This window comes from Syngnathus leptorhynchus, chromosome 20 (genome assembly GCF_054491065.1).
Source record: "Syngnathus leptorhynchus isolate UIUO chromosome 20, UIUO_Slep, whole genome shotgun sequence".
In the NCBI taxonomy this organism is placed as follows: domain Eukaryota; kingdom Metazoa; phylum Chordata; class Actinopteri; order Syngnathiformes; family Syngnathidae; genus Syngnathus; species Syngnathus leptorhynchus.
Window position 1 is genome coordinate 2,775,526 of NC_141214.1, and position 26,570 is coordinate 2,802,095.

Sequence of the window (26,570 nt, forward strand, 5' to 3'; positions counted from 1 at the left end):
TAAAATAATGCATCTTGAGTAGTTTATTGTGGCAGCATATGGATGGATGAGTAAAATAAACAGACAAGTACATCAGGACATTTTTGTTCTTAAAGCCCTCGCCATCTCGGGCATTGCACTTTCGTTTGAATCAATAAATCAAATAATATATCTGGAAAGGACTAAACTTACAATTCTGGATAAATCATTCTCGGTTCATTGTAATTGATCAATTGACTTCTTATATACAGAAATAAACAAGAAAGTGGTAACTACCTGTACTGCAGTTGGATGGAAGCATCAAATCAAAGTTTTGTATTCAGGCATTGCCCCTGTTTAAAATAAACAAACAGCACGGTGACTGGCAACGGTCTATATTTTGTAAAAATATAGAACCGTTCACAGTAATAAGTATATTTCAAATAAATTGCATGTCCTTTCCAGTGTAACATTAAAATATAAATTGTGTATTTGTACCACGTCTGAGCACAGACAAGAACCATTTATATCATATGGCTGCCTTCCTATTATTTATTATCTTGTTTTGTTTTCTGGCAGGAAAAAACGTTACGTGTGTCGCGAGTTATTTCAGGAAAAATCTCTAAAATTTCTAAAGGCAGCAGTTGGGTATTATTAGTTATTGAAAAGGAATACAAAAAGAGGTCAAAGCGGGTTAACAAGCAACAGTTATCAGCAGGAATTATCGGTTGATATATATATATATTTTTTTTTTATATATATTTTTTATGGAAGAGGTTTGGTCATTTACATTTCCCCGGTAGTCTCCTTTAAAAGCAGTCACAAAGTACATCCACTTTTGAGAGCTGCTTTGTAGTATTGGTACTATTTACACTGCAGGCAACATTGCACATGCCAGTGCAAAAACTTTACAGTGTTTATACACTTCCAGTTTTCTGGCAAGTTGAGTCAAAGTTCCAGTGTTTTCCTTTAACAGCAGCATGATGACACCTGGTGGAGATCTCTATTGAGTACTGCCTCTTATGCAGTATGTTGATGACACCCAGTGGTCACTATGAGTACTGCCTCTCATGCAGTATGTCAAGGTTCCACCAGATTATTAGCTTCCAGTGACCAACCAATGAGAGTAGCATAAAGATGAAGTCTATTAAAATGGCACATTAGACACATTTGTATCAATAATTACTGTACGGCTTGATACTGTATATCAAAAGTTTCTGAAATATAGAAAGCTGTTTGTTTGAGTTTATATATTTGAGTCATTGTCCTAGTGTACTGACCATGACTATCAAGGACATCAAATAAGTAAGCATTTATTTGATATTCTTAATAAGGAGGCTACCCGTGCATGCCACATACCTACTTGTAGTTTTACTAGCCTACTAGTAGTCACTGGTGTAGCTAGTCTGGTTAATTCGGAGACGAGTAAGTGTGCGACACTAGTACTGGAAAAAAGGTAAGACACCGTACCGTCCCTGTACTGGAGCACCCTAGACCTTTCTATTTGTGAGGATAAAGAGTGGACTAGTACACACTTTATAGGCTGGATAACATTTGAAGAACTGAAAACATGTTTCCATACTGGAAAAATATAGTACGGTTAGTGCCGGAGTGGGTGTTGGATAAATTGTCACATATTTACTCTGGAGATGAATAAATAAATCCAATTTACAGTAACAAACACTGGAATAAATAGAATTGCCTAAAAACACAGGATTGGTGTATAATGATGCAAAATGGAAGGGCAGAATCCTGTAACCGACTGTTTTGGTTTAACTTGCTTGGTGGAAAGACAGCTAAGGCTTGGAGCCAGGTTCAATCTTAGAGCCTTTGAAATTTGTCTTTGCAAGAGTCATAAAGAGTCATATAGGATGGGATCACTCGTGCTGCTGTTGCTCCACCATTTTCTTTTTGAGCTTCTCGCGTTGTTTCTCCACTTTGTCATGGTTCCTCTTGGCCTTTTCCATCAGAACTTGGAGGCCTTTCATCTTTTTCTTGATCAAGGATCGGTCTTGGGAAGAAGTTACCCCAAGGGACTAAAATAAGGAAAATAGCAATGAGAGTATAACATATATTCAACCACCTGTAAATGTGGACATTTTACCTTGAGCTCGACACTATCCAGTTGTAGCAATTTTTCTCCATTTATGTTTTGGGCAGTAAATTCTGGAATATATTGTTCGAAACTGAGGCCCATAAGCCAGTCAGCCACTTGCTGAGAGGTCCACTCCGATACGTTGTGGTTCTGCCACCGATGCTGCTTTATAATCCACTCGTCTTCTAGGATCTGGTGACCAAAAGTCCCAGAGTGTAAAAAGTGTGATTACAAAGATTTATTTTTTATTTTTTTTTTAGGTCTCCCTCTCGGCAGGCATTTGATCACGCAATAAACCGTTACAATTGGCAGTCTCACCTCATCATCTACCATATCCAGACTCTGCATGTGGCAGCACAAAAAAAAATGGCAGAACTTTAAATTCGGTTCCGGTTTAATCTTTTCCGTGAGAGTTCAGCGAAGTCATTGAAACAAGGCTCAATTCCAAATGTACCTCATCAGACGAAAGCGCTAAATTATCATCACGTCCCGACGTTTTAGCTTCGCCGGCCAACCCGCTGATCTCCACGGAGCTGCCGCTGCTGGCACTCAGGTCCTCGCTCAAAGTGGGTCCCTGACAAACCAGAAAACACAATCATCGAGTCACACTAGGATCCATCTGTGAGCAGCGGGAGGGAGGCTGAATGCGCTTAATTGGACCGATGGGTTGCCATTTTATTGGCCTTTTCTTGGAATGTTATTGATTAGTGCGTTAAGCTTGCAAATGTAATCAAGGCTAGTCATTGCATGTTTGAAACACAGGGAGGCCGGATCCGCTAATTATAGCCCTCGTTGATTGGCCGGTTAATAAAAAGTAAATCGAAGATAGATAAAGTAGGTGATTGTTGGGCGACAAGGAAACAGAAGTGTGTCAATATATTTTAAACTGGGATTTCATTTTCATTTGTTTCATTTTTAGACTGAACATCTATTGAAATATGACAAATAACTACACTGATACAGTACCAGGTAATATGAATAGGAGAAGAAGTGTGGTAATGTAATACGAGGCTGTTTAACAACACACACAAAAAAAAAAATAACATGACTTGTCTTGAGAAATACAATGCCGCATATATCACCGACGACTACAATCTGTCTTCATTTGTCCCGTGTCTGCAAACCTCTTGAAATTTTGCCTTGACTTTTCGAGGGCTGTCCTCTGCCAGCGGCATTGTGCAACTGAAAGAGAGCGGACAGGGATTTCACTCAGGACATTACACCCTATTTGGCCCTTGTTCAATACCGTCAAAGTCATATCTTACCCAGACTCGTCCACTCGACGAGAGGGGCTTGATGTTGCAAGAGAACCTGTGAGAAACACTTGACATTTATAACAAGATTCGATGTCAACCTAATCTGACCAGGGTTTTCAGAATTAGTTGTGCTGGCCAAATATATTAACAAAGGAGAAGAAAATATATAAAACGTCATTTTTTGGGTTGATTTTGTCAAGTGATGGAAGATGCACTGCCCACCACTGCTATGCAGTGCTAAGGTTACATTTACTATGATCTAATCTATGGGATGTCATCTGTCCTAGGCGTTCGAACCTTCTCTTTTTCGTCTGGGGGATCCTTCTGCACTGGCTAAACCCCCGGGGACCGCATCATAAGAACCCACGCTACGGATGGAGCCAGAGCGACTATGGCCTGGACTGCGGCGCCCCTCTGACACCTGGTGATGGACAACAAGAGGTGAGAGACAGAATTTCAAATGACACCATTATCCAAACAAGAGCCATCCATCCACAAACACTTATTACATTCAGAGAGAGAACAAGTTGTGACAGTGCCATACACTCACTCAATTAGTGTAGCCGAGCAACATGCAGTCATTAACTTCACGGAATGGATCGAGCTCAGGCACTCATACGCTCGGTAATTAAACACAATTACTGACATGGGGATAATGCTTAGTGGGTTCCGTGACAAATGACATGTTTCCAGACATTGTTGTATGATGGAGAAACTGTCGTGTGTGTTAAGTTACAAACCTCTCCCTCTGTGGAGCTGACGCTGTTTGCTCTGGAGCCTTTCGCTCTGCTGGGTGAACCCTTCCTCAGGTCTGCACACACACATAAAAAAAAAAAGCAGCCTCAGGTGGATGGTGCGTAGATGTTGTTTATAGGGAAATGACACCAAAAAAGGCAGAATGCTTTTTAGTGCACGGAATTCTCTATTCTATTGCTTTGAACGCAGGCATTTTCTCTTTTTTTCCTCTGCCTGTTAATTAGGCAATCATCATTTGATGAGATGACAAGGACTAGCTGGCACTTTACACTCAACTATTCATATTTGTAAGCGATCCTTTCTGCAGATCTCTCTCTTGTCCTCCCACACGCTCCTATTTCTCTCACGTCCCAGCTGTCTCCTTTGCCGCCTCGGTTTTAATGTTGCGTAATGGGCTGCGTCATTCAGCTCAAGTCTCGCCGTTAGCCCGTCGGCGCCAGTGTGCTTACTGACCTCTATCTAGTGCCGCAGCTCTGTCGGGGCTGTTCCGCAGAGCACGCGGCCTCTCGGCACCGTTGCTGTTGTTGTTGTTGACCTGAATGTTGTTCTGCTTCATCAACTGCATCAGCTCCGACTCCAGTGTTGCAATCTGTTGAGAGGGGGAGGGATCACTGTTAATCAGCTGTAAGTACGCCGGCGTCAGAAAAAAAAAAAAAAAGGGGGGGATGACGGGCGCCTGGGGAAACGAAATAATAACCCCGATTCTCTCTGCAGTTATAAAAGCTTCCAACTTTTGGGAAGATAACCGTAGCGCACATTCGGCTCCAGCGATTCAGTTGAGCAGACATGTCAAGTTAGATTGCGGGCAAAAAGAAAAGAAAACAAATCAACTTGACGTTTGACCACAGCGCTGACCACGGGGACACCCGAGCCATCTGCTGTCAGTGACAGACGGACTTGCAAAAAAGAAAGCACCCAAAGGCAAAAATGCTCTCTAGCAAGGATTGTTGAATTGAAATGCTGCGGAAAGATTGAGCGCCAGAGTTTTCATCTTGTGAGATTTTAGTGCACACTTAAACGAATTTGGCAGGCATATTTCAAACAAGTGCATGAAGAGTCCGGTCTTTACCCTGACTTGCAGTGCCTGGATCTCAGCCAGGTGAGCTTTCTCAGCCTCCTCCAGTCGTCTCCTTTCAGCATCCTCCTTCTGGATGAACTCCACCTCCCTGGAGGAGGAGATTGAAAAGTGTTGAGCGGGAGGGAGCCAATTGGACAAAACTACCAAGGCTACAATGCACACGTCTCCTGAGCAGACATCTTTGCTACAGAGCTGCTTATTTCTAACGTCAACTTCACTTTAGCCCGCAGGGTCAGAGCCAATTAGAGGCAGTCGGACTGAAGCCCAGCAGTCGACGTTGCGACGGGCCTCGCGCAGAGAAAGACAAATTGTGCCGTAGGGGAGTGGAAAGCTTGCTCGTGGTGCTGAAATGGGATTAGATCTTGCGGATAAAAAAAAAAAGAAACTGCCCGACAGATGGGAGTGTAGAAGATATCCACATTCTCTGCTCGATGATGCAAGCCAAAATTGCAGTCGAATTCATTTGTGAGCCATTACCACTCACTTTTGCTGGAAATCTTTGATGAGTTTCTTGGCTTTGTTGTACTTCTTCTCCAAAGTCTGGTACTGCGCCTGGGCCTCCTTCAGGTGTTCGTTGACCGTGTGGCACAGGGTCTGCGCCTCGATCCAGTAGCTCTCCAGCTTCAGCATCCTTTCCTTGTTCTCCTCGATGCTGGCCTTCAACTGGCACTTTTCCTTCTCCCAGCGCTGCTTCTCCCTCTCCACAGAGGTCAACTGAAATGACCATTCAAGAAATCCCTCTTGACTCACAACATGGATTAGAGCAGTCAATAAAACATTAACATCCTCAGTTGATTAACACTGCGGGAGAGCTATCGCATACATAATAGCTCTATCAAAAATTCATGTAGCATTTTTTTTTGTCTGCATCATACTTACAACCTCAACGGTTTTAGCCTAAAATTCCTAGGTGGGGTTTTTATTTTTTTACAATGTGACTATTATGATCTTGATAAAGGCATTATTTTTCTCATCATTTTCTTTTGGATGTTATTATGTTAGCGAATGATGTGGCTAAGTGGATACCTTTTTTTAACAGATGCAACCTTCAAAAATGGGAGCCAAAGTGTTTGTACCAGCGCGCATACACAAGAAAAGTAGACACGGTACGTAATTACTTCATCTCTGGCCGTGACAGAAAACTTTGTAAAGAGCAGACACATTTTTCAGACTTGAAACATATTTTGACTATCTGCCGAGATGTCTCATTATGTACATTTAAGCTCACCAACAAAATGGAAACTCTGATTCCCTGCACCTACCGTTGCTCTAACTCGCATCGAAACTAGCATGCATTTAAAAACGTGCGTCATTGCCTCCAACATTAAGTCCCACTGACAGCACCGTTGACTTACCTTGTTTCTAAGCTTCTGGATCTCGGCCTCAGTCACTGTGTGTTTGATCTGAAGCTGTTGGCAAAGAAATAGAGGATGGAAAATAGGGGAAGAGAAGAGAGTGAGGGAGAGGACGGTCAGATAATCAAACGCGTGGCTGCGCAGGCTCAATACAGTGTGACGGACCGAGGCGAACGACCCGGTCGGTTTGAAGCACCAGTGATGACGTGCTCGCACAGAGGCAAAAAAAAAAAAAAAAACTCATAGCGATAGTTGAAAAATGTTTAACAATAGTTAAAAAAAAAAAAAAAAAGCATTTTCATCTTTGCATTGTAGTTGATTTATAATATATTGCTTAATTAAAGTTTCTGAAAATTCACCCAAGTAATCCAAAGCAAACACAACATAAAATTGGATTATTCCATAAACATCTTCTCAAAGCTCTGTAGGATATATTTGCCCTGATTAAAATGTAAAACTCAGCAGCAGAGTTGGAACAGTTGCCAACTTTCTGGGTCAGTGAAAATATGAAACTGACAAATGTGAAGACAGTAGGAAAATACTTCACGCTCAAATATGTATTCAACTAAAATCGTCCGCTGTGTTTTATTACCTCTCTGAATTTCTGGTACAATTTGGTGGCATCTAAATCCGAGGGCGACAAAACGTCCTCATTCTCCGGCAGGTCGAACACTTCGATGTTCTTCCCCTCGCTCGCCGTGCCGGGCGTCGCCTCCTCGTCATCTGTGGCGTACTCACCCGTCTGCTGAAAGAACAGACGGTGCAATGTCGGTAATGGACCTTCCATAAAATGGCGACCACATAAATTTTAATATTCTATAAAAAAAAAAATTAATTCCAAGTTACTCTTAGGCTTAAACACGTGAAATATTTCAATATTTTAAAAAAATGATGTCAAGTCAGAGCCTCGTGTCAAAGCTCTCCCGAACATTTGCTTTTCATCTCACGCCGACATCCTTTCATTTGCGACTCTGCATAAGTAATGCGACTTAAAAAGCCATCACCATGTAAAATCGGGATAACCCATTTAAAAGTTCCACAAACTTTGTCAGATATGAATTACTCTGACAGCTTGGTGAGCTGTAAATGTCATTTGTACAAGGAATGACAATCGTATTGCGGTTGCTTTATTGAGGGGGCGATATTAGGCATTATTATCGTTCTCATGGCATCATTTTCCCAAAAGCTTATATAAGCTTGCGCATGTGTAACTTAGGAAGTGTCCGCTGAGAGTCGATTACCCATGTAAGAACCAGTTTCTACCTCGCACCCACACGTGTATTATAACTCCTACGATCCAAGCATTTTTACCTCTCCAAATGAGATCATTGCCTCCATCCTAACACTGTAACAATGTATTGACGACATTTGCAAGATGAAGCTTTCTATTTATTTATTTTGACCCCACTATGATGTGCAGGTGTAGCTCTCCACTCAGATAACAGGCTTGAATCTCCTTTTCTATAATAGGCCCCCGTCTGTTGCCATGGTTGCAGCATCCTATATTAAGGTCCCATTCAGTGGAGGGGGGGCAACACAATGCATAGTAAGGCCGTTCAACGTTACAGCCTGATTTTGAAAGCGTCACAGTGAGGGGCAGTACTTATCACAAGTGGGATTTCCTTAAGAGTGCTTAAATGAGATGAATAAATGTATTGTGGGTAGAAATAGTTTGAATAGCAGGCGCCTCAAGTAGTTCTAATGGGTACAATCTTAGAGTCGATGCTTGGCATTGTTTTGACTTGAGTGTTCCTATTTAACTGACAGATGGCCAAGCTGGAGTGTTTGATTCCAAATAATTCCACGCGTGTCATTTATTGCTCACTGAAGGACTATCTGTGTCTCTTGGGATCAGACGCCAATATAGAGCCATCAGTCACATCAGGAAACTGCGCCCACCCAGGGGAAAAACATTTATAGCCATATTAATATTGATGACTTCTACTTATTGCCCCTTAGATCTGGATAATGGTTTCGTTACGGTTCATCCTCCAAAGCCATGAAATAACGGAAACTGTTTTTGGAAGCCGTTTGCAATCTTTATATGGACAATTGTTCCGTGGAAGAGGCAGTTGGTATTGTTTTGATTGCAACCCCCTCGGTGTCATAAAAATGGTATTGTCTCGTTGCGCCGCTATCCTGATGGTGGCGTTAGTGGGTGGATAAAAGACGCCAGCCAGGTTCCTCGGATGTCTAAGTGACACTTCTGTAGATGGCGTCCCACTCTTGCCGTGCCAATTCTCTACAGGACCTTAATTAGAACAGGCAGTGTTTCATGCGTGTCTACGTGCGCTCGGGATTATGACAGCACTTGGAATACGCCTCAGAACAGTTCTGCATGACAAGTCCCACGGCACTGTCCGCCATCCCGTGTGAGAAATGATGAAGACGGACGGGGGGGATGCGTGTGGAGCGCGAGCCCGCCCAGTGTTGTTAGCGCTCAACCGCAATGTATTGATTTATGTAGATCACATCTAAAAGTAGATCCGCATTTTCATCACACGCAAACCGGGGTTGCAGATGAGTAATACATCCTGCACCTTTTTAATATGATTGTGGAATTTTAATGAAGTGGGCTGATATTTACAACCACAGCCTCCTCCTCTTACAGGTGGCGCCCGAGTCTTCCCGGTGATGGTCATTACCTCATCATCATCGGCGTCATACTGAGCGTACTGCTGCTCCAGGAGCTCTCGCTGTCTCTTCTCCTGCTCCAGGGTCTGCTGGATGAGCGTGGCCACCTCACTCTGCTGGCCCGGTAGCTCTCGGCCAATAACAAAGCTGCACATAGAGACGGTCAGCCATAATGAACAACTAGACTATGACTACACTTCATCAAATAGAGAAATGATTGCGATAACTTGTTTTTATTTTTGTGCTTTGCGTGTGTAGATTTCAATAGCCGGCTTTCACAGTGTGAAGACAACCATTTGAAATCCAGTTAAAGAAAGGTTAGTGTTTTCTTCACTCAGCTCTTATTCTATATTTTAATTGCACAAATGCAGATGCGTATTTAAGTTGACCAGTTATCTATGTTAAACTTAGCTGGAGAGCTTTCCAGTATGAATGCAATGCGGGCAGACCCTCACGCTCCAGCAGATAGGCGCCTTTTATCATTTGATCTACATGTGAAGGAACAACCAGGGGGAACAAAAAGAAATGGGGGGAAAAAAAATATATATATTTATAAAAGAAAGGGTCATGACTAAGTTCGGACAGGATGGAGGTCTGACAAATAGTTGACCTGGAAAGTAGCCTTGACTCCTCATTCATGGGGCGTCCCCTCCTGTAGTTTCAGGTATGCATACTCCTTTACAGCGAGTGTGTGGACCTGACTTCAGTTTAAAACCTACATGAGGTTAAATATAGATAAACCATGTAATGTAGGACAGCTGGCCATAAAACCTCAGAGGGGGAAGGATATACCGAGGAGGAGGAGGAGGAGGTGCAGTAAGTGGGTGGTGACATGATGGAGGAGGATGGAAAAAGCGAGAGTGTGCTGAGAGTGAAAAGAGGTCTAGCGATAGAAAAAGAAACGCACCAAGTAGTGGAGCCAACTAAATATTATATTGCTCAATGCAATACAATCTATGAATTGTTTTCTTTGCATGAACCTAATAGGCCATGTAGAAAATGAACCTCGAATTTCAAAACCATCCAAGTTAGAGATGAGATCTAAAGACTTAAGGTTTGTCACTGTGTGACACTTCCTGCTGATGTAATCTTATATTTTGGAAGGGTGTCTATAGCCTTACCGTACAACTCCTGATGTGTTCCTGAGGACAGAGGCTGCAAAACTCTGTGTGACGCCCACCAGGCTGGTCCCGTCCACCTCCACTATCTGGTCGTTCACTTTGATCCTAACGCACACAGACACGTCCCCACAAAATTTAGGACATCATTTAAACACTCGAGGGTCAGCGAATGGATGTCGTGTCTTAACGTTAATTGAAGCGGCTCGTGACTCGCCACGTCCCTCTTGAAAATGACCCCCGCGGAAAATAAATGTCCAAACTACACAACGATGCTAATGCATGAGGAGTGGAAGAGACATCAGCTTGTCCAATCACGCACATTATTTTTGCAGATTGGAAGACTCCACTGAGGCAAACGTTTTCCTCCGATGGCTGCAGACTGAGACAGAATGAGGCGTCAAAAAAAATAAAGCGTGGAGGTCTAATAAGGACACGGGGGCCAGCTTGCCTTTTTGCTCTGAGCCACAAAACACAGCACGGATGAGCTGTAAACTTCTTTTGCCCACCCACTGATGAGCCAATAATATTGTGAGTGAAATCCTTTTTAATTGATAATTACGACACTCACTTGAGACACGAAGCAAAGCCATCATACTCGTGTACAAAATCTTGTGTGTCCGTCACCAGACTTCAGCTTCTATGCGACCCACAACATCTCGGCATCTTAATCCGGCTTCGTGCCTCCAGCTCGGCCCGACAAGAACATTCCCGAGCCGAGAGGGAATTAGGAAAAGATAAAAGTGGCGACGCGGGAACGCGACACATCTCCGCGGCTCATCAGAACCGCACATAACGGGTGAGCATCAACCGAGTACATCGATCTGTCTGCCTGCCATTGTGTGCCTCAGACCATTAAACCTGACTCGGCAAAAGGCCGACACACACGCACGGAACCGAGTTGATGGAGCGGTAATAACCCGCCGATATGATGTGTGAGTGTGCGTGCGTGCGTGTGTGTGGAATAACAAAATTGCAGCAGCAAAAAAGCTTTTGCAGCACTTTGGCATATCCCGCTCTGCTCTGGTTGAAGGGCACTAGCGAGTGAAATCAAAGGTCATACTGACTCAAATTGGATGAGTGCATTAAAGAATAGTTACGATGATTTGTTTATTATCAAGGTGCGCTCAGGAAAACAGAGAGGTCTGACTTTTGCTTTACCTTTCCTCACAAACTTAAGGTACCGGGTCGGCATCTTCAGGCGGTGACTAAAGAAGCAAATATGGCGTCATCCCTTTTAGTTATTTCAACATGCTCTCGTCATTTGGTGTAAACGTGCCTTTCATATTCAGAAAGCTACTGCTAAAAAAAGAAATTCCACTCCACCCTCAGCTGAAACCTTACTCTGCACATTTGCAACCATTTTCCATACCACTTATCGTCTGTCCCAGCTGACTTGTGCACTGTTCACACTTTCTAACAGGATGGCATGGTGGCTAGGATAGGCTGAAAACGTGAAGAGACATCATGCGGCGTATTCCATCACGTGCGCGGCTCCGCGTGAGACGGAGCAGCGTGTGCCTCTCTCTGTAGATCTAATCTCAACCCCTCCTGGTAAATCTGACACAAACTGTGTGTGGTGCAGATATCCGACAATATCAACTTTTTACACATTATTGATTACAGAGTGGAGTCGAATAAACCTCACCTGCTATCTCTTTCGGCCGCTCCGCCTTCAATGACGGTCTTGACGAAGATGCCCAGTTTCTCCAGGCCCGCATCAGCACCGACACCCATCCCGATGATGCTGATCCCCAAGCCGTCCTCATCTGAACGCAGGTAGAACACAGTTAAATGTCTGCCCAGGTTATAGTTCACAAAAACGAACAAAATAACTCCAATGGATTGAATTGGGCGTGTCTAACTTTTGTGCTACGAGTCAACAACAATCCTAAAATGCCTCAGAGATAAAAAAGCGGATGGAGTGAGGATAAGAAGGGAAAGCAGTGTAAATGTGTTTAAAAATAGTGCTTTATGATTGAAAAAAGGAGAAGAGGCATCCCCCAAGCGCACGCTGACCTTCACTCATACGGCAACATTGTTCTGGATAGGAAGTTGCTTTCCAGTGCCCTATTCCTCGCTTTTCCATCCTCCATTCATTATTCACAAGAGCTTAGGGTTACGTAACAGTGACTGGAAGGTGATAACCCACAACACAAAGTGCTCTCTTTTAGATTAGAGGCAACGGTAGGAAACGGAACAAATTGTGAGAACATTTGTACTCGTGGCAGAGATTGTCACACCACGTTGACGTTTAAAATAGTTACTGTGTCTGAAGACAAATCCTTAGGAAAACACTGTTTGCATACGCTTGGGAAATTTAACACCTCGCAAGTGGGTAGGCGAGCCTGCCAAATTTGTCATGAGTTTTTCCCTCCTCCCACCTTTCTCCAACTCCACAGGGAAAAGCTCGAGCTTCTCCACGCGCTTCTCCAACTCGTACTCTGCCGACGAGGCCACGGGATCCACTTCTTCGTTACGGCGGTCGTAGTCCTCGTTGGAGAAGGTGTTGAATACCTGGAGAGGTACCATACATGCTATCAGTGTATACGTGTAGTACACTTAAATCATTTTTTATTTGATCGTCTAAGCGGATAAATTGAGACACAGGACTGACTACCCAAAAATAAATCCCCATCAAAAACACAAATCTTTACTGGCAAAACATTCAAAGATGTTTTCCTCTGAAGCACACGGGAGGTCTCTTTCCTCCTCTGCAATAGTCAGCTGTCACTTCTCATCTCATCCCAGGCAGCAGGACGCCCTCACGGCTCCGTGCATGCAGTGGAGAGAAGGGAGCGAGCTGACAGCGCCGCACAAGCTGTCGCTCTCTTGTCACATGCATGGTGCTTAAAGGCCAGTTGCAGGTGCCGAGTAAAACGGCCTGCTAGGATGCGAGCATTTGGCCCGGATACAATTGTCTAGTATATCATTTTTTTTTAAGACTGTTTAAAAAATATGGATGGGAGGCCTACACATAGATGCCTAAGTCCAAGCATGAACTCAAAATATGAACTCCAATCAATTTTGCAGCTACGTGAGGTTGTGCTATAGGCCAAACGCAATACAATGCCTCTTCGTCAATATTTTAACCGTGACAAAACGCAATGCAAGTTCACACAAGGTCAGCACATAAAAAATGAATGGGCATGTCAGTCAATGCATTTTTGTTCTGACTTTTACGCCTATTGTTCGAAAGTAGACGATGCAGAGCAGGAATGGATGCGTGACACGATGCACGCACTTTACAGTTGGCATGCTGTTTTTTTCCTATTCTTTTTTTCTGGGTGACCTTTGTCTCATCAATCATTTAATGTGATCAGCAACGCTGCATTATTTATGCTGTAACGCACACACACAGACAGTATAGCTGTATTTGTTTTTGCACAGCTATGCAAAAGCGCAGCATTGATTTTATGGTAAACGATGAAATCAATGCACAATCATTCATTGGACACAAGCGGTAATATGAAAATAAGACATTTTAGGGAAACCAAAATTATGAATATATATTTTAAAGAAGTAACACATGCTTTATTAAGAGAGACAGTACAACCACATACTAATTTATTTGTTCATATTTTATGACCAGCTAACAGCAACAACAATAAAAATGTGAATGCAGTGTAACAAAAAGCGCTTTAAGCCTGTCCATTAAAATATCATTGTTGATCAAGCTACAAAAAAATTGCTATGATCCAAATTTGAATGCTGAGCCTGTTCCTTTACAGGCTCTTTGAGATCAACATAAGCCATCTCAACTAATTATACTGGATTATTTTTCAGACAAAATTACATCATAGAGTATTCTAGTTTGTTAGTCAAAACAGAGTCTGCAGCTGCATTGACTTTGCAGAGGCCCGAAAGCCAGACAGAGACATATTTGTGCTCCTCTGTGTTTGCGTATGGCCATTTGAGATTGTGTGTCCAGAGAATGCATGTCAGGCATTCTGCTGGCAACAATGAGGAGGGAAAGAAAGTATGCATGCGGGTATGCAGCTGGTTGCCTTGCCTTGCAGGTGCGTGTCTATGCACGCCTGGGTGCTATGCAACTTGTGCCGAGTGCTCATCTTAGCATGAAAATGAAAATGTCAGTCACATTCCCAATGTGAGGAAAGAGAGAGAGAAAAAAAGAGGGGGGGCATGTGGAAGAGGTTGAAGTGCAAATAAAGCCAAGTGTCAGCGTATAAAAGGATGATGAGAAAGTGAAGGGATGGCGCTGGTAAACAAAGAGTCCAGAGGAGGTAATATCCAGCGAGAGAAAGAAACAGAGTGATTCAGATGATTCATGAGCTGAGAGAAAAAGTTGAGGGAAGCTGGTTATAAGCCTTGTGCCATCACGGATGGAGTTCTATCATTTACTCGTAAGAGCGCCATTCAAAACGGAGCTTTGTCGTTGTCGCAAAGGCAGTTTGACTCTTTTATTGACTCTCATTAGCATGTTTCCCCTATTCTCAGCACATTTGCATTCCATTAGTCGTACCTGTGACCACCCACCCCTTGCATAGAGACGCCACTTAGCCTCAGCCAGCGGAGGGACAATGAGGGAAAGGAATGTGTCTCATGGGAATTGCGAGTGACCTTGACAGGCATAAAAGGAGGTGTAAAAAAAAAAAAAGAAGGCAGCCAGGAGATACACTCAGTGTTTCTTCTGTAAAAGATAAGGGTAGGGTGAGGAGGGAGGAACGGTCCAAACTTCCTGTCATCTCTCACCATGCATCATCCTGGTGAGGGGAAGCGACACACTGACATCTGACATATCGGGGAACGCCAACGGCTTAGTCAGCATCGTCTGTTTTTAGCCCACGTGTAGACTGTGCATACAAAGGGAAGTCAACATTTGTTTGACAAGATATGGCTGCCATTTTAAAAGCACATAGATACCCAACCACTAGCACTAGGTCAGCGAGTAGACAAAGGACATGACGGGGGGGGGGGGGGGGGGGGGGCTAAAACGATCTGGAGAATAGTAAACAAGTGCAACTCAATGAGCACAGACAATGCCCTTGCTATGTCCTGTCTGGGTGATGTATTCTAATGTATTTGAGGTCACCACAGTTAGTAAATACATTTTCCACCTCTCTGTGGTGAATATGATGGGGTTTTTTTTTTTATCCCGTTTGATAAATGTTTCTTCTGAACTGTGACTTGGACATTACTTCTAAAGGGAAAAATAGATATAAAACATTGGCAATACTGATGAGCTCATGCAGAGGGGACCAGACTACAGGCAGGAATAAAAGTATAGTCATAAATGTGAGGCCCATGACAAAGTAGGTGGAAACTGACCAGGAGTAAAAAATAAAAAGTCTCGCCTTTCTCTTGATCATTAAAATTGCATCGCTCCGGGATCATCAGGTGGCACAGAAACAAACAAACAAAAACATTCTGGCATGAATAATGCAGTCGCTGTACACACACACGCACGCACGCACGCACACACACACACACACACACATTTCCAACCTGGGCTTGGAGCTTCTTTGACCTGCCAAGGATAATGATGATGGAAAGTCGGCCCAGCTCATGTATAAAGACGCAGAAAGTTGCACACCGCTTGATCCTTTTGAAGGAGTTAGTGAGATACTTTGATTTGGTTGCCTTAAAAAGAAGCTTTGCCAAAATAGTTTAATACCAACTGCCTTAAATGATGTGGTCTTATATATGCCTTTTCCCCAGCTCACATTGCTCCTGAATTTGATGAGCACGCCAAAAAAATGGATGAATCGATGGATAAGATGTCAAAAGTAAAATAAGAATGAATGGAGACCAGAACGTTTTGGCGCTATACTGGTGAGTACGCAATTATTGTTTATGATTTAACTTGTATGAGCATTACCACATTCAACAAGCCTCCCTCCATCATATTTCATCAAAGGGTGCTTTATTTGAGTTCTGCTATATCAATATTTCTTTTTTTTTTTATCATAGAGTGGTTAATGTAGCCAAAAGAGGGAGGCCACGAAAGTAGAGTAATCCTCTCAATCAGAGCACGGTCGTCTGAAAGCAAAGTTCTTGGCTGCTAGCCTAGCTCATTACAAACCCGCATTAGGAGACGGTGCAGAGCAGAGATAAAGATAAAACAGCAATGTATCGAAAAGTAAGCATCAGGCAAAAAGAATGTGATGCGCGCTTAACATCTCTTAAATGCCGTGTTGAGGATGAAGAGGCCAGGCAGAACTTACTAAATCCAAAGCAAGCGGAAAATGGCACAGGCAGGTTGTTAGTCTCCATTTTGTCCGTTTCTAAGCATCAGCAACAAGAGGCGAGAAACTCTATGTATCCTTTCATGCTCCACTAAAGTACATGATGTCAAACGGTGCACTGCAGAGATTCAGAAGGTTGATTTTTTTTTTTTTGCAACGGTTTAGGAGCCTGTGCAGTGTAAAAGAGTATTAACTCGAGGAAGATGAGCTCAAACTCCCCCAGTTCAATAGCCGAATGTAAAACATTCATCAACAAATGGCATATTTATTCAGAAGATGAATGGCCTGGTGTGGCTTTATGACGAACCAGACCAGTTCATAAATAATGTAGCTCAACCTCGTGTTGCCAGACGCATTGCCACGGGGAAGAAGGCTGACACATATCTATCAAATTGATGAGGCTACTCAGCAGTCCCCAAATGGAGCAGCAGCCCAATCTAATACACAAATGCTGCAGTGATAGACAGCACACAAAGGAGAAGAGCCCCTAATGCTCCCATTTAACTGAAGCTTTTTATTTATTTTTTTATAAGTCTCCAAATATCACAAGAGACGAATGGAGTTCAAATAGAGTAGCGGGCCAGACACTGCATGCAGAGGCCCTCCCCTGTCAAACTCCTGTGGCGTGATCCCATCCAAGAGAGGAAGTCAACACAATGAGAAAAAAAAGAAGCACCGCCTCAATGCGCGATGGATGTTTGATCAGGGCAGACATGTTTAACACCCCGACAAGCACATTCAGTGGAGAAAGTCAAAGGAGATGAGAGGCGATACGCCCCGCCCGGTGAGACGCTCTATTCTCGCCGCTTCTTAATGGCTGTGAAAGCATTGCGGTGTGGAAATAGGGCATCAAAAAGCGTGACTCGGCCAGCGCCCCATCAATCTGAAGAGAAGTGAACAGGCGACCCGGAGACACTCAACCAGTTGCTCCAATGAGCACGTGATGGGATGCTTCTCTGTAGGTCAGTGCCGTCGGGAAGGCGCAGAGACTAAAGTCACTTCCTCACTGGGTCAGACTCGTGGAAAGGAACATTGTCGGAATGAACGTACGTGGCAGATGCAGTCACAACATTTTCTGCCAATCAGAAATGAGCGTGTTCCACAAACTATTGCCAAAACGCTGCTTGTGCACTCTCTCCTCTGAGCAGCTGGCTGCCTGATTTCTAAATCAATTAAGGCGGCAAAGCTCGGATGTTAAAATGATTTATCCGCTTTAGGGAGCTGGGACTAAGAAATATTACAAGAACTGTTAAGATTAAAAGATGCTAGGGTTTTTCGCTTCCCTGTGCCAAGACGGGCTCTACGGTCTGCTCCCATCTGGGGTCACGCCGGACTCGCGCAGGGCTTGAGAAAACACGTCTTTGTCTCCCTCGCTATATGGACGAACAAAAGACACGGCCGTGTTTGCGTGCAGAGGGGAGGGGGCTGCATAATGGGGATGATTGTGAGGCTGTGCTTGTCTGAAATATACCATATGATGAATGAGCGTCAGTGCCTTTACACAACACATAAGCCATTTTGGGAACGACTATATTGCACTGTGCGTGGTCTTGGGGGGGAGGAGCCAAATGCCACACCATTGGAAGAGATAGTACAGGGTAATTAGTGAAACAACCTTTTTTGTGTGTAAAAAGAGCAGGCTTAATTGTCCTGCTTCATTACTGCATGTTAATCAGAATGATCCTCGCTCGACCTGTGACAGGTTTGTGATACCTCCCCGATACCATGACTGACATCGTTTAGTGTTTGCTTGTAGGCCTAATGAATGACATCAATATGCCCAGGGTTGTAAAAAGAAAAAAAAAAGCTAAGTGCTATTGTTTCAGACGTTATGGAAAATTGACTTTAATATCTTTTTTTTTCAAGCTGCCAAATCATGGCAACACAATTGTCAGCTGAACTTTCAAGCCAGGGCCAAGCTACCCTGTCTCAAACACTACATGGAAGCAAAAAGGTAAGCAGAGCTGCTTTGACTTTTGCTAGCCGCACATGTTAGTGTTAGCGACACGATTTTTTGCGATGTGTTCGATGTCGGCTATATGCACCACATGCTTTGACTAGTATAATTGGAAATCTGTGCAGGCCTACTTTTTCCATACAGACAATCGATACAGGAAGCAAAATATGGACGGCCGTATCAATACAATCAATTTCTATCCCCCAGTCACCGCACCCATCTGACCAAATGACTGAAAACACAATTCCACAGTCAAAACATCAATCCAGTCCAGAGGACTTCCTAAAATATGTTTACTACCAAAAACGCTAAGCTTATTGATTCTAAAAGCTGGAGGATTACGAGCGGAAAATATTTCCCGTAATCTTGGAAATCCATTTTCGCAATCCGCAAACGACACTCGCTTCATTGTGTTCAACATACGCACCAGTCCAACTCAAGTCAGATGATGCAACGTGAGTGAAAATGAAATGATTCCTGGATGCGCATGGTTAAACCTTGATTAGAACCAGATGTGATTTGAAGTGGTGACAAAAGTGCTTTGCGAATACACACACTAGCCTGTGTGAAAAGCGTGAAGGTGCATAGTAACAACACATATGCTCTGCTTGTGAGCACAATTTGCCGGGGGGGCGCAGATGCTTTCACCCTCAAGCTTTGCTTCATAAAATAGCTACAGCCCCTCACCGACCAAGAGCAACAGATTGAATGTAGATACATGATTGCTTGCTGCTTTATCGAGTATCAAAATGGATGGCTCGGCGTATGGAGGTCTAACAAGGACAAGGTTCATAAAAATCGCTGAGTGAACTAGCCAAACGTGAGCTCATAATCAGGTAGCTTTGACTCCAATATTTGGTTTCTAATCTGCTTTTGCAATGACCTAAAAGGCTTTTGATTCGTGCCAGACTTACCGAAATGGGAGCAGTGCTGAAGCGAATCTTCCGCTTTGGAGGGACGTCGTCTTTGTTTTCTTCTGGCAAACCGGGAATCTCGGTTACATCGGAGCCAGGGTCGTAGACGAAATCCTCGTCGTCTCCATAGAGCTCATCCTCGGGATCGGTGCAACTCTCCCCCCAACCCTGGTAGCACGCATCTCCATCCGCGTTAAAAATCACCCGCTCGTTTCCGGTGTATTCCTCTTCGGGTTCATCCGCCTGGTCTTTGGAAGAGTCCGGAGATGTGTCTTCTCTAGTAGGATCTTCTTGGCCTTCTCCGGCTAGAGCGGTTTTTGTGATTGGTGGATCAGGAGTTTCATCGTCAAACGTTTTGTTGGTCATCACATCATTTGTACTTGTTGACCCGTCATTAGCTTCCTCAATATATTGTGGTGTTTCTGAGTGTTTGTCATCTTCATCGCAGGAGCCATTGACCTGACTTCCATTCGTAGTGGCATTAGATAGTTGTCTCTTGTCAGCTTTATCCTGGGCTTCCTTTTCTCGTAAGATTAGCTGCTCCACCGTCTCGGAACTCAGAAGATCATCGGCGGACACAGATGACGGGAACTTCCCCACTTTCCTGCTGCGATAAGTTCCACGATTTGGAGATTGTCGCGCATCGTCCTCACTGATATCCCCGCCTTGTCGATGGAATCCGTCCGGTGAGTACAAGGCCCGTCTGCTGACTCCCCTGAAGGGCATACCCTGGTTGTGTTGGTCGGCATTTTCAAAAACAGCACTCAGTTGGCTAACAGTTGGCGACGACGCCTCTGTTCTGGAGCACAGCGAGTCCAGAGAGTCCGTACTGCCTCTGTTGGACCTGGCGCCTCGACAGTCGTCGAGGTGCTCGTGGGAACCCCTTTTCTCGCGTCCGTAAGAGTAGACTGGTGATTGGGACTGGTCACGTGAATGCTGTTCAAACAACTTCCTGGTTTCTGAGAACTTTGCTCCCGCACCGCCTACCCTTTCAGCCGATGAGGAATGCTGGAGTTTTATCACCGATCCGTCCGCCTTGTTAATGAAGTTGGTTGGCTTGACCAGCTTTTGGGGTGAGGTATCATCTTGACCCCTTGATTTGACAGCCAAACCTTCTGAGCCCATCTGCATAAACATGTCCTTAATGCGGCTGACGTGTGTGCCGTACTGGCGGCCTCTTGGTTGCTTGGCCCGTTCGAGGTCCTTGGGCTTGGCATTTCCATCTGTTTGAGGCTTGTCGAAGGCCTTCTTGAGGGCCTGAAACTCGGCCCGGTAGGCATTGCGGTGCGGCGAGGCACTCCGGAGGCTGGTCCTCTCCCCCGTGGCCTCCGTCTTCAGCATTATGATGTCTTTGGATTCAGCGGGGGTGTCAGCATCGCCGTGGCCTCATTAGAACTCAGGACTGAGCGTTCGGGTTGACCTACTGCAGCGTGTCAAATCTGGTCCAATCGATCCCGTTTTAGAATCCTCTCAGGCCTCTTCATACCTGCAGAAACAGAGAAATTCTATGAGGCTGCATCAAAAATGCAAAAATGTAAACAACAAAGAATCACGTGGCCTTGCTGAGTTGAAGCTCGTATGATGACTGTTTTTCTTCTCTACGCAGGGGGCTTGACTGGACCATTGATCTAGTCTACCTTGCAATTGTAAAAACAGATCAAATCCCAGCAGAACTGTTATTCAAACCCACCAAAGCTTTAACCCATAAATTGTCATAATGCACAGAATAACAACTTATAGTTGTTCGATTATTAGATCATCCTCTTCGGAGATTTAGTATCGTCCCTAGAGGATGTTAAAAAACTGAAAATGGCCCATACTGTGTCAACTGTTGGTAACCTTTTGAAAACGTTACTGGATTTGAAGTAGATAGAACATCTATTTGAATGCTAAACCATTTGAATATGGTTGTGTTTACTATTATTGATCTCAATTACTTATCTCATTATATTTTCCACTGTGGTAAATATTCACGCACAATTCATAATCCTGTATAATAATAGCGAGCACTCCAAATGCAACAGCATCTTTTGTGTGCAACAGGAATGGAGTGCAACTGCAGTTAAATATTCCACATCACCACCCATTAATGTTTAATCCTGCTTTGCATTGCATTCCGCGTGTGGGGGACACACAATACATAGCCTACAAATGCATAGACTGGGCTAAGGCATGCAGCATGCTGCGTGGTCAGAAATGGACATGTGCTGATATAATATTCATTGTTTACCATGCTGCTAGCTGCTGTTGTTGTGCAAAAGTGGATGTTTGTTTATTTAAATACAAATAACACTCCTGGTCCGCTCGGGCGCAGAGTGCATTGCAGGCTAGAAAGTGAAGTTGCCTACATTTGATCATCATTTCAGATGAGACAAATGGGCGCTGCGATGCACATCAGCCACACCGCAGAGCAACAGTAACAGACAGCTCGGGTTCCCTTTATGTGAAATTCGCACAACACGGAACACCTAAAAAAATAAATAAGTTGAACGCGTCAACAACGCCTCGGAGCAACCAAAACAAAAGATTCCCACTTACATTCGCGGCTTCGGCTCCGTTTGACGCGTCATGCACAAGTAGTGAAACCAACACTCAGTGGAAGCTAAAGCACAAACGCTGACGCTCTCGCTGCAGAACCTTTCGAAAGGTGCATTTCGATCCCACGCTTGTTCGGAGCGTCCCGGACGGAATGGCCTCCGCGGAGCCGTAGGTGAGGATGCACGCTACTGACTGGAGCGGCTATAGCGCCATTGCAGGCGGCGAGTGATGCTGCCGCCTTCGCGATGGGGGTACCCGCGCAGTAGGACGCGCATCTCGCCGGAGCTTCTCCGACTGCAGCGTCCACAGGGCGGCAGCGTCCTAAATCCTTCGGTAGTATAGCAAAGTAAGCGCACCTATCTTACAACGCAAGGGGCGGTAAGGCAGGTGTTAGAATCTGAAGCGCTGCAATGGTTTGCTCCGTTAAGCTGCTGCGTGGTAGCGGTGGTGGGCTGCAGTCTGGCACAAATAGCAGCACGCAGCTTCTGCAACTTCACACGCTGCCTGCTGCACATCATGAGTGGGTGGGGTAAACACGGTCAAGGACCACCACAGGGCTAAGTGGGAAATTTAAAGCTTTCCCAAAGTTCTCTCAGTGATTTTAGCAGGATGCCTATGCAAATTAAAGGTGAAGATCAGTCAAATTGCACTTTATTATCCATACGGGCCCAAGCTGAGATTCCAACCCAGGACCTCTCACTTGTGAAGCCAAAGACTATGCTGCCCTTTTGGGGAACATCATCAAGAATGTTCCAAATCAATTCCCTTCATAATAATTGTTATGGCGCATTCAAATACAGTACAGCCTCAATGCTGCTTGGTGGTGTGAGATGTTGCTTAGCAACTTTAAAAAAAAAATCCTGAGGGTGAGAGAACAGAGCATCAATACACTGCCAATGCATGTGAATCAGCCTGGTGAGGAAACACCAAATGTGTGCCATATGCATATGTTAGCTGGATCAAATTGTTCACGTTGTGGTTATTAACTACTCGGGACTATTTGGGCTGAATGGAGGGCCCCCGCAGCTTCGGCGGGGATCCACGGGGCCAAAGCACGGCCATCTGTCTGCTGGGTCATTCTCTGCAGGGGGTCTGAACAGATTGTGCTTGACCGGGTCTCATACAGCTGCAGTTAAGGAGTCTAACCACTCAACAATATGCAAATTTATAGGGGACCCCACCCTTGTGCAATCAGTTGTTATCATTTTCGGACTAGTTTTGAGCATTGTACTACATAGCAGAAAGCAGAGCAAACTAGACGCTACTTTATGATGTTCCATGACATCATAATCATTCATTTGATGTTTTCATCTTGCAGAATGAACCCCAAAAATTCCAGAACTTATTCTCTGTTTGGAGCGTGGAAATAAAAATAAATAAGCCTATTAGGTGTGCATAACATTATTTGCCTCTGTCTTGGGTTAATTGAGTGGCATCAATTACATACCTATGAACCACACGGCTACGATTTCGTAAAATACGGTTAAGAGTCTCTCCCTGCATTTGTTGAAGGAGTGCCGTATAGAATTTCATTTTCCTTTTTTGGAGTCAACCATCTTTTTCCATGCAGATGTGGAGCCAGTGAGAAGCTCCGCTGCGTGCTCCAGCTAAACACGGAGGCGGAGGAGGAAGGAATGCTGCAGGATGCTTTGTAGAATCATGGCTGTCATACCCACTGGCTACTCAGACACAAACATCTAACTTCATGTGAGACTTACAAGAAGGACGACACGCACCATGTCCACCGCGGTCGTCGCGGTGTGCCTCGCCACGGGTATGTAACGATGAAGCGGTCAAAATCTTAACGTTTGATGCGTCTCCATGACAGTTAGCTAGCGAGCTAGCTGCTTAGTTAGCTTTACGTGTAGCCACAGTGAAGGAGTCATGGAAAAAAATGCTCTTTAAAATAGCGCGTTTTTGGGTGGAGCACCTTCAAAAGCGTTTTGAACGTGCGGCTTCTTCGAGGAGTATTAAGCGTTGATGTGTTTGCTTGCGTCACGTTATGCATCGTTTGGATAACCATGCCTGTGTAATGACGTGTGTTTTGATTGAAGTTCATCATTGTCACGCTAATTAATGCAGTTCATTTTTTTTTCGCCATAGTTTTTTTGACGAATACATTGGCTTTTTTTTTTTTGCACCTAATTATGGAATCTTGCTATGCATAAAGAGCCAAATAGACTATTTGTAGAACCCAATGTTACCCAGCTAGAGCAGGCAAATTTGACCCCCTCCATCTTGACACACTTCAAAACAAAAATGTCACAACAGACAGTGAGTCACTGCTATTTGCAGGATAGGGACCGAGTCCTTCTGCATAAAGGCTCCAATTCTAATTCCCTAAACATGAGACAAGATCGCAACAAAGCACTGCTTTTTTTTTTCTTCTAACGGATCCTCTAGTTGACATTGTGTATGGCAGCAACGCCAGACAAATGACTTTACGTGAGGGAAATGTCCAAAAGGAGAGAACCATGGGCTGGAAGCAGAGAACAGCCTTGTACAGCAATGGTGAGTGGGTGTGTGCAGTGGTACACTTCATGTGTTGACCCGCTGTCCCCCCCCTTCCCCTTTCTTGCTGTCATAACACAGTGCCATGCTCAACTAGTCCTCCCCCCCCATTAATACTAGCATGAATGTTGTCACTTGTTTGCCATCCCAATGCGTTGGTGTTCTTGCTCTAACAGTGCTTCACTCAGTTCCACTTGCCCTTGCAGAAAGTCACCCAGAGAAAACCATGTCTACTATTCCCGCTCCACAATGTCGTGGAGTATTCACGACATTGTTTCAACTTACCTTTTCCAAGGAACGTCAAATCTCTCAAAGATGAAACTCTTGTCCACTCTTGTCTTCTGTCATGGTTGTCTGCTTGCGGAGACGCCGGCGACTTTCACTTCCAGGTTGTGTACGCGAGTAATCGGCACAGGCGCAGTGACAAAGATTTTTTCTGAACAGTGGCCATCTTTGTTTTCCTACGCTCCCCAGCTGAACACCAAAGAAGCACATGCATTCCTCCTGACTGGAGTGAAGCTGAAGGTGATCCCTTTCTGGTCTGCACATCAGCTAGCTAGAGGCCCGTCTCCACCTGAGACTCGAGCTTGTGCAGGATCATTGTGTTATTCGATAACATTTCATTAGATCAATTGGCAACGGAACAGACATTTTCTGCTCATTCTAATTTCGAAGCAGACTGCTCCGTTTGTCTCAAAGTGTTATTTATTAACCTGGAATGGGTGATGTATTACGTAGCTACAGGAGGAGCTGCAGGTCTACCATTTGTGCTCATCTTGACCACACTGAATTTAGGCTGCCAGTGGACTAGCCACCACCACTTGACCACGAGTGCAAACTGGAGGCCCGTCGTCCTTTTGTGTGGTAAAGAAGTGCTGGGGCGCAAAAGGGAGAAGAATAGAACAGAATGTGTGCGCTTTGTCAAGGGCACCAACCACTGTGCGAGTTTTTAATTCTTGCTCTCGATAATGTCAGGGGGGCCCCTCTGTTGCTGTCTGTCCTAAGAGGATTTGTCTCGCTTAGTTCGCTCTAGCCGTCTTTGGAAAGATACAATCGCCAGCTGTGACATTCGCTACACCTGTATACTAGAAACGATATCTTGTTATTAACAAATACCTTTATTATTATTATGAATAAAGCTGGGATCGTTTTTCTAAGAAACGCCAGGTCAAGTGTCAAGCAAAAGGCCATTGATCGTAGCCAGCTGTGACTGAGCCCTCGGGGACTTCAGACATATGGCCAGGTCAACAACGTCTGTGTCAGATGTCGCCCCATTTCACATGTGGACCTCAACAGCTCCTCAGTGCTCTTTTAATACCGCCAAGTACGTCAGCCACGTTTCAATGCGTCCCCCTTCAATAATCCACATTTTAACAGTGAGCCCTGATCTTTATATTTTTTTTCAACCTCTCAACAATCGAGATATCCTCTTTCACGAACGTGGATGAAAAGCTAAACCCGCGATTAGTTTTTTCATTCGAATCTCATCGGGCGCTTCATTCAGTCTGCATAAGGAGAAAGGGCTTAACATTCCCATTCATGTGCGACAGTGGCACTTGTGTCGGACACCGATGGGGTGTGGATACAAATATATTTGAATCGAGTGGCAAAGCAGACACACAAACGTTTTCTCGTCCCACTCCTGTTTTTTTTTCACTTCTTCCTTCCTTGTGCACTCAATCTCCCATGGCGATCAAAGAAAGGGTGCCCACCCACTGTGGACGAGAGAAAAGGGCAAAAAGCGAGGCAAATCATCATGTAGGAAGGAAGATAAGTGGACTGAATAGGGGGAAGGGGAATAGGCTTTGAGAGGGCAAAAAGGAAAAACACCAGCTTGAAAACAACTCGTGCTCAAACAGAACTATCATGCAATCTATGAAGTATAGTTTTATCATTCCTGCAAGTTTAAAAAACACAATAATATTGACTGTTTAAACGGTAAACGCTTCATCTTTAAGCACTGTAATTGTAGCGTCGGCGTCCTTACAACATGTCAGCAACATTCTGTCGTAGTTACGATTGTAACACACATAAACTCTGTTTCAGTGATCACCATCCTGTCGAGGTCGCACGCCGAGCGTAACGTCTACCCTTCTGCCGGCGTGCTCTTTGTCCACGTCCTGGAACGAGAGTACTTCAAAGGGGAGTTTCCTCATTACCCAAAATCAGGTAGAGTGACTTGGAATATTGTGCC

At 44.4% G+C, this 26,570-nt stretch overlaps 2 protein-coding genes across 12 annotated transcripts in view; one reads left to right on the top strand and one right to left on the bottom strand.

Annotated features, from left to right (window-relative positions):
* On the bottom strand, window positions 1–24,758 carry ppp1r9a (protein phosphatase 1, regulatory subunit 9A). 6 transcript variants are annotated; one of them, XM_085901309.1, is made up of 19 exons: window positions 24,662–24,758; window positions 19,328–20,813; window positions 12,635–12,767; window positions 11,899–12,019; window positions 10,254–10,358; window positions 9,144–9,279; window positions 7,091–7,243; window positions 6,499–6,552; window positions 5,628–5,857; window positions 5,135–5,231; window positions 4,519–4,654; window positions 4,050–4,120; window positions 3,607–3,730; window positions 3,319–3,364; window positions 3,178–3,235; window positions 2,508–2,627; window positions 2,372–2,395; window positions 2,063–2,245; window positions 1–1,994 (listed from the first exon to the last, which is right to left on the bottom strand). In XM_085901309.1, exons 2-19 carry the CDS (start codon window positions 20,666–20,668, stop codon window positions 1,836–1,838), a joined length of 3,291 nt encoding a protein of 1,096 aa, XP_085757435.1. In that variant the 5' UTR covers window positions 20,669–20,813; window positions 24,662–24,758; the 3' UTR covers window positions 1–1,835. The 6 variants fall into 6 exon arrangements, with proteins under 6 accessions (XP_085757435.1, XP_085757434.1, XP_085757432.1 ...); XM_085901308.1 differs by lacking the exon at window positions 24,662–24,758 and adding an exon at window positions 23,602–23,837; XM_085901306.1 differs by lacking the exon at window positions 24,662–24,758 and adding an exon at window positions 23,584–23,837.
* Window positions 23,238–26,570, top strand: part of sgce (sarcoglycan, epsilon) — a 16,714-nt gene continuing 13,381 nt past the window's right edge. For 3 of the 6 annotated variants that reach the window (XR_015062998.1, XR_015062999.1, XR_015062997.1), the window contains exons 1-2: window positions 23,957–24,376; window positions 26,423–26,545. Coding sequence is in view for 3 of the 6 variants with exons in the window: in XM_085901322.1 (XP_085757448.1) it covers window positions 24,301–24,376; window positions 26,423–26,545 (199 nt within the window). In the remaining 3 variants the exon portion in view is untranslated. Of the gene's footprint in view, window positions 23,640–23,947; window positions 24,377–26,422; window positions 26,546–26,570 lie in introns of those variants that run through there. The other 3 variants (XM_085901323.1, XM_085901322.1, XM_085901324.1) reach the window with 3 other exon arrangements.

Bases quoted from the DNA above. Each gene is read 5' to 3' on its own strand.
- ppp1r9a (XM_085901309.1), bottom strand. From the start codon at position 20,668: ATGCTGAAGACGGAGGCCACGGGGGAGAGGACCAGCCTCCGGAGTGCC. The intron at 4,121-4,518 runs GTCAGTAAGCAC...GTGTGTGTGCAG, and splicing joins AGCTGCGGCACTAGATAGAG to ACCTGAGGAAGGGTTCACCC. The intron at 2,246-2,371 runs GTGAGACTGCCA...TTTGGTCACCAG, and splicing joins TGGATATGGTAGATGATGAG to ATCCTAGAAGACGAGTGGAT.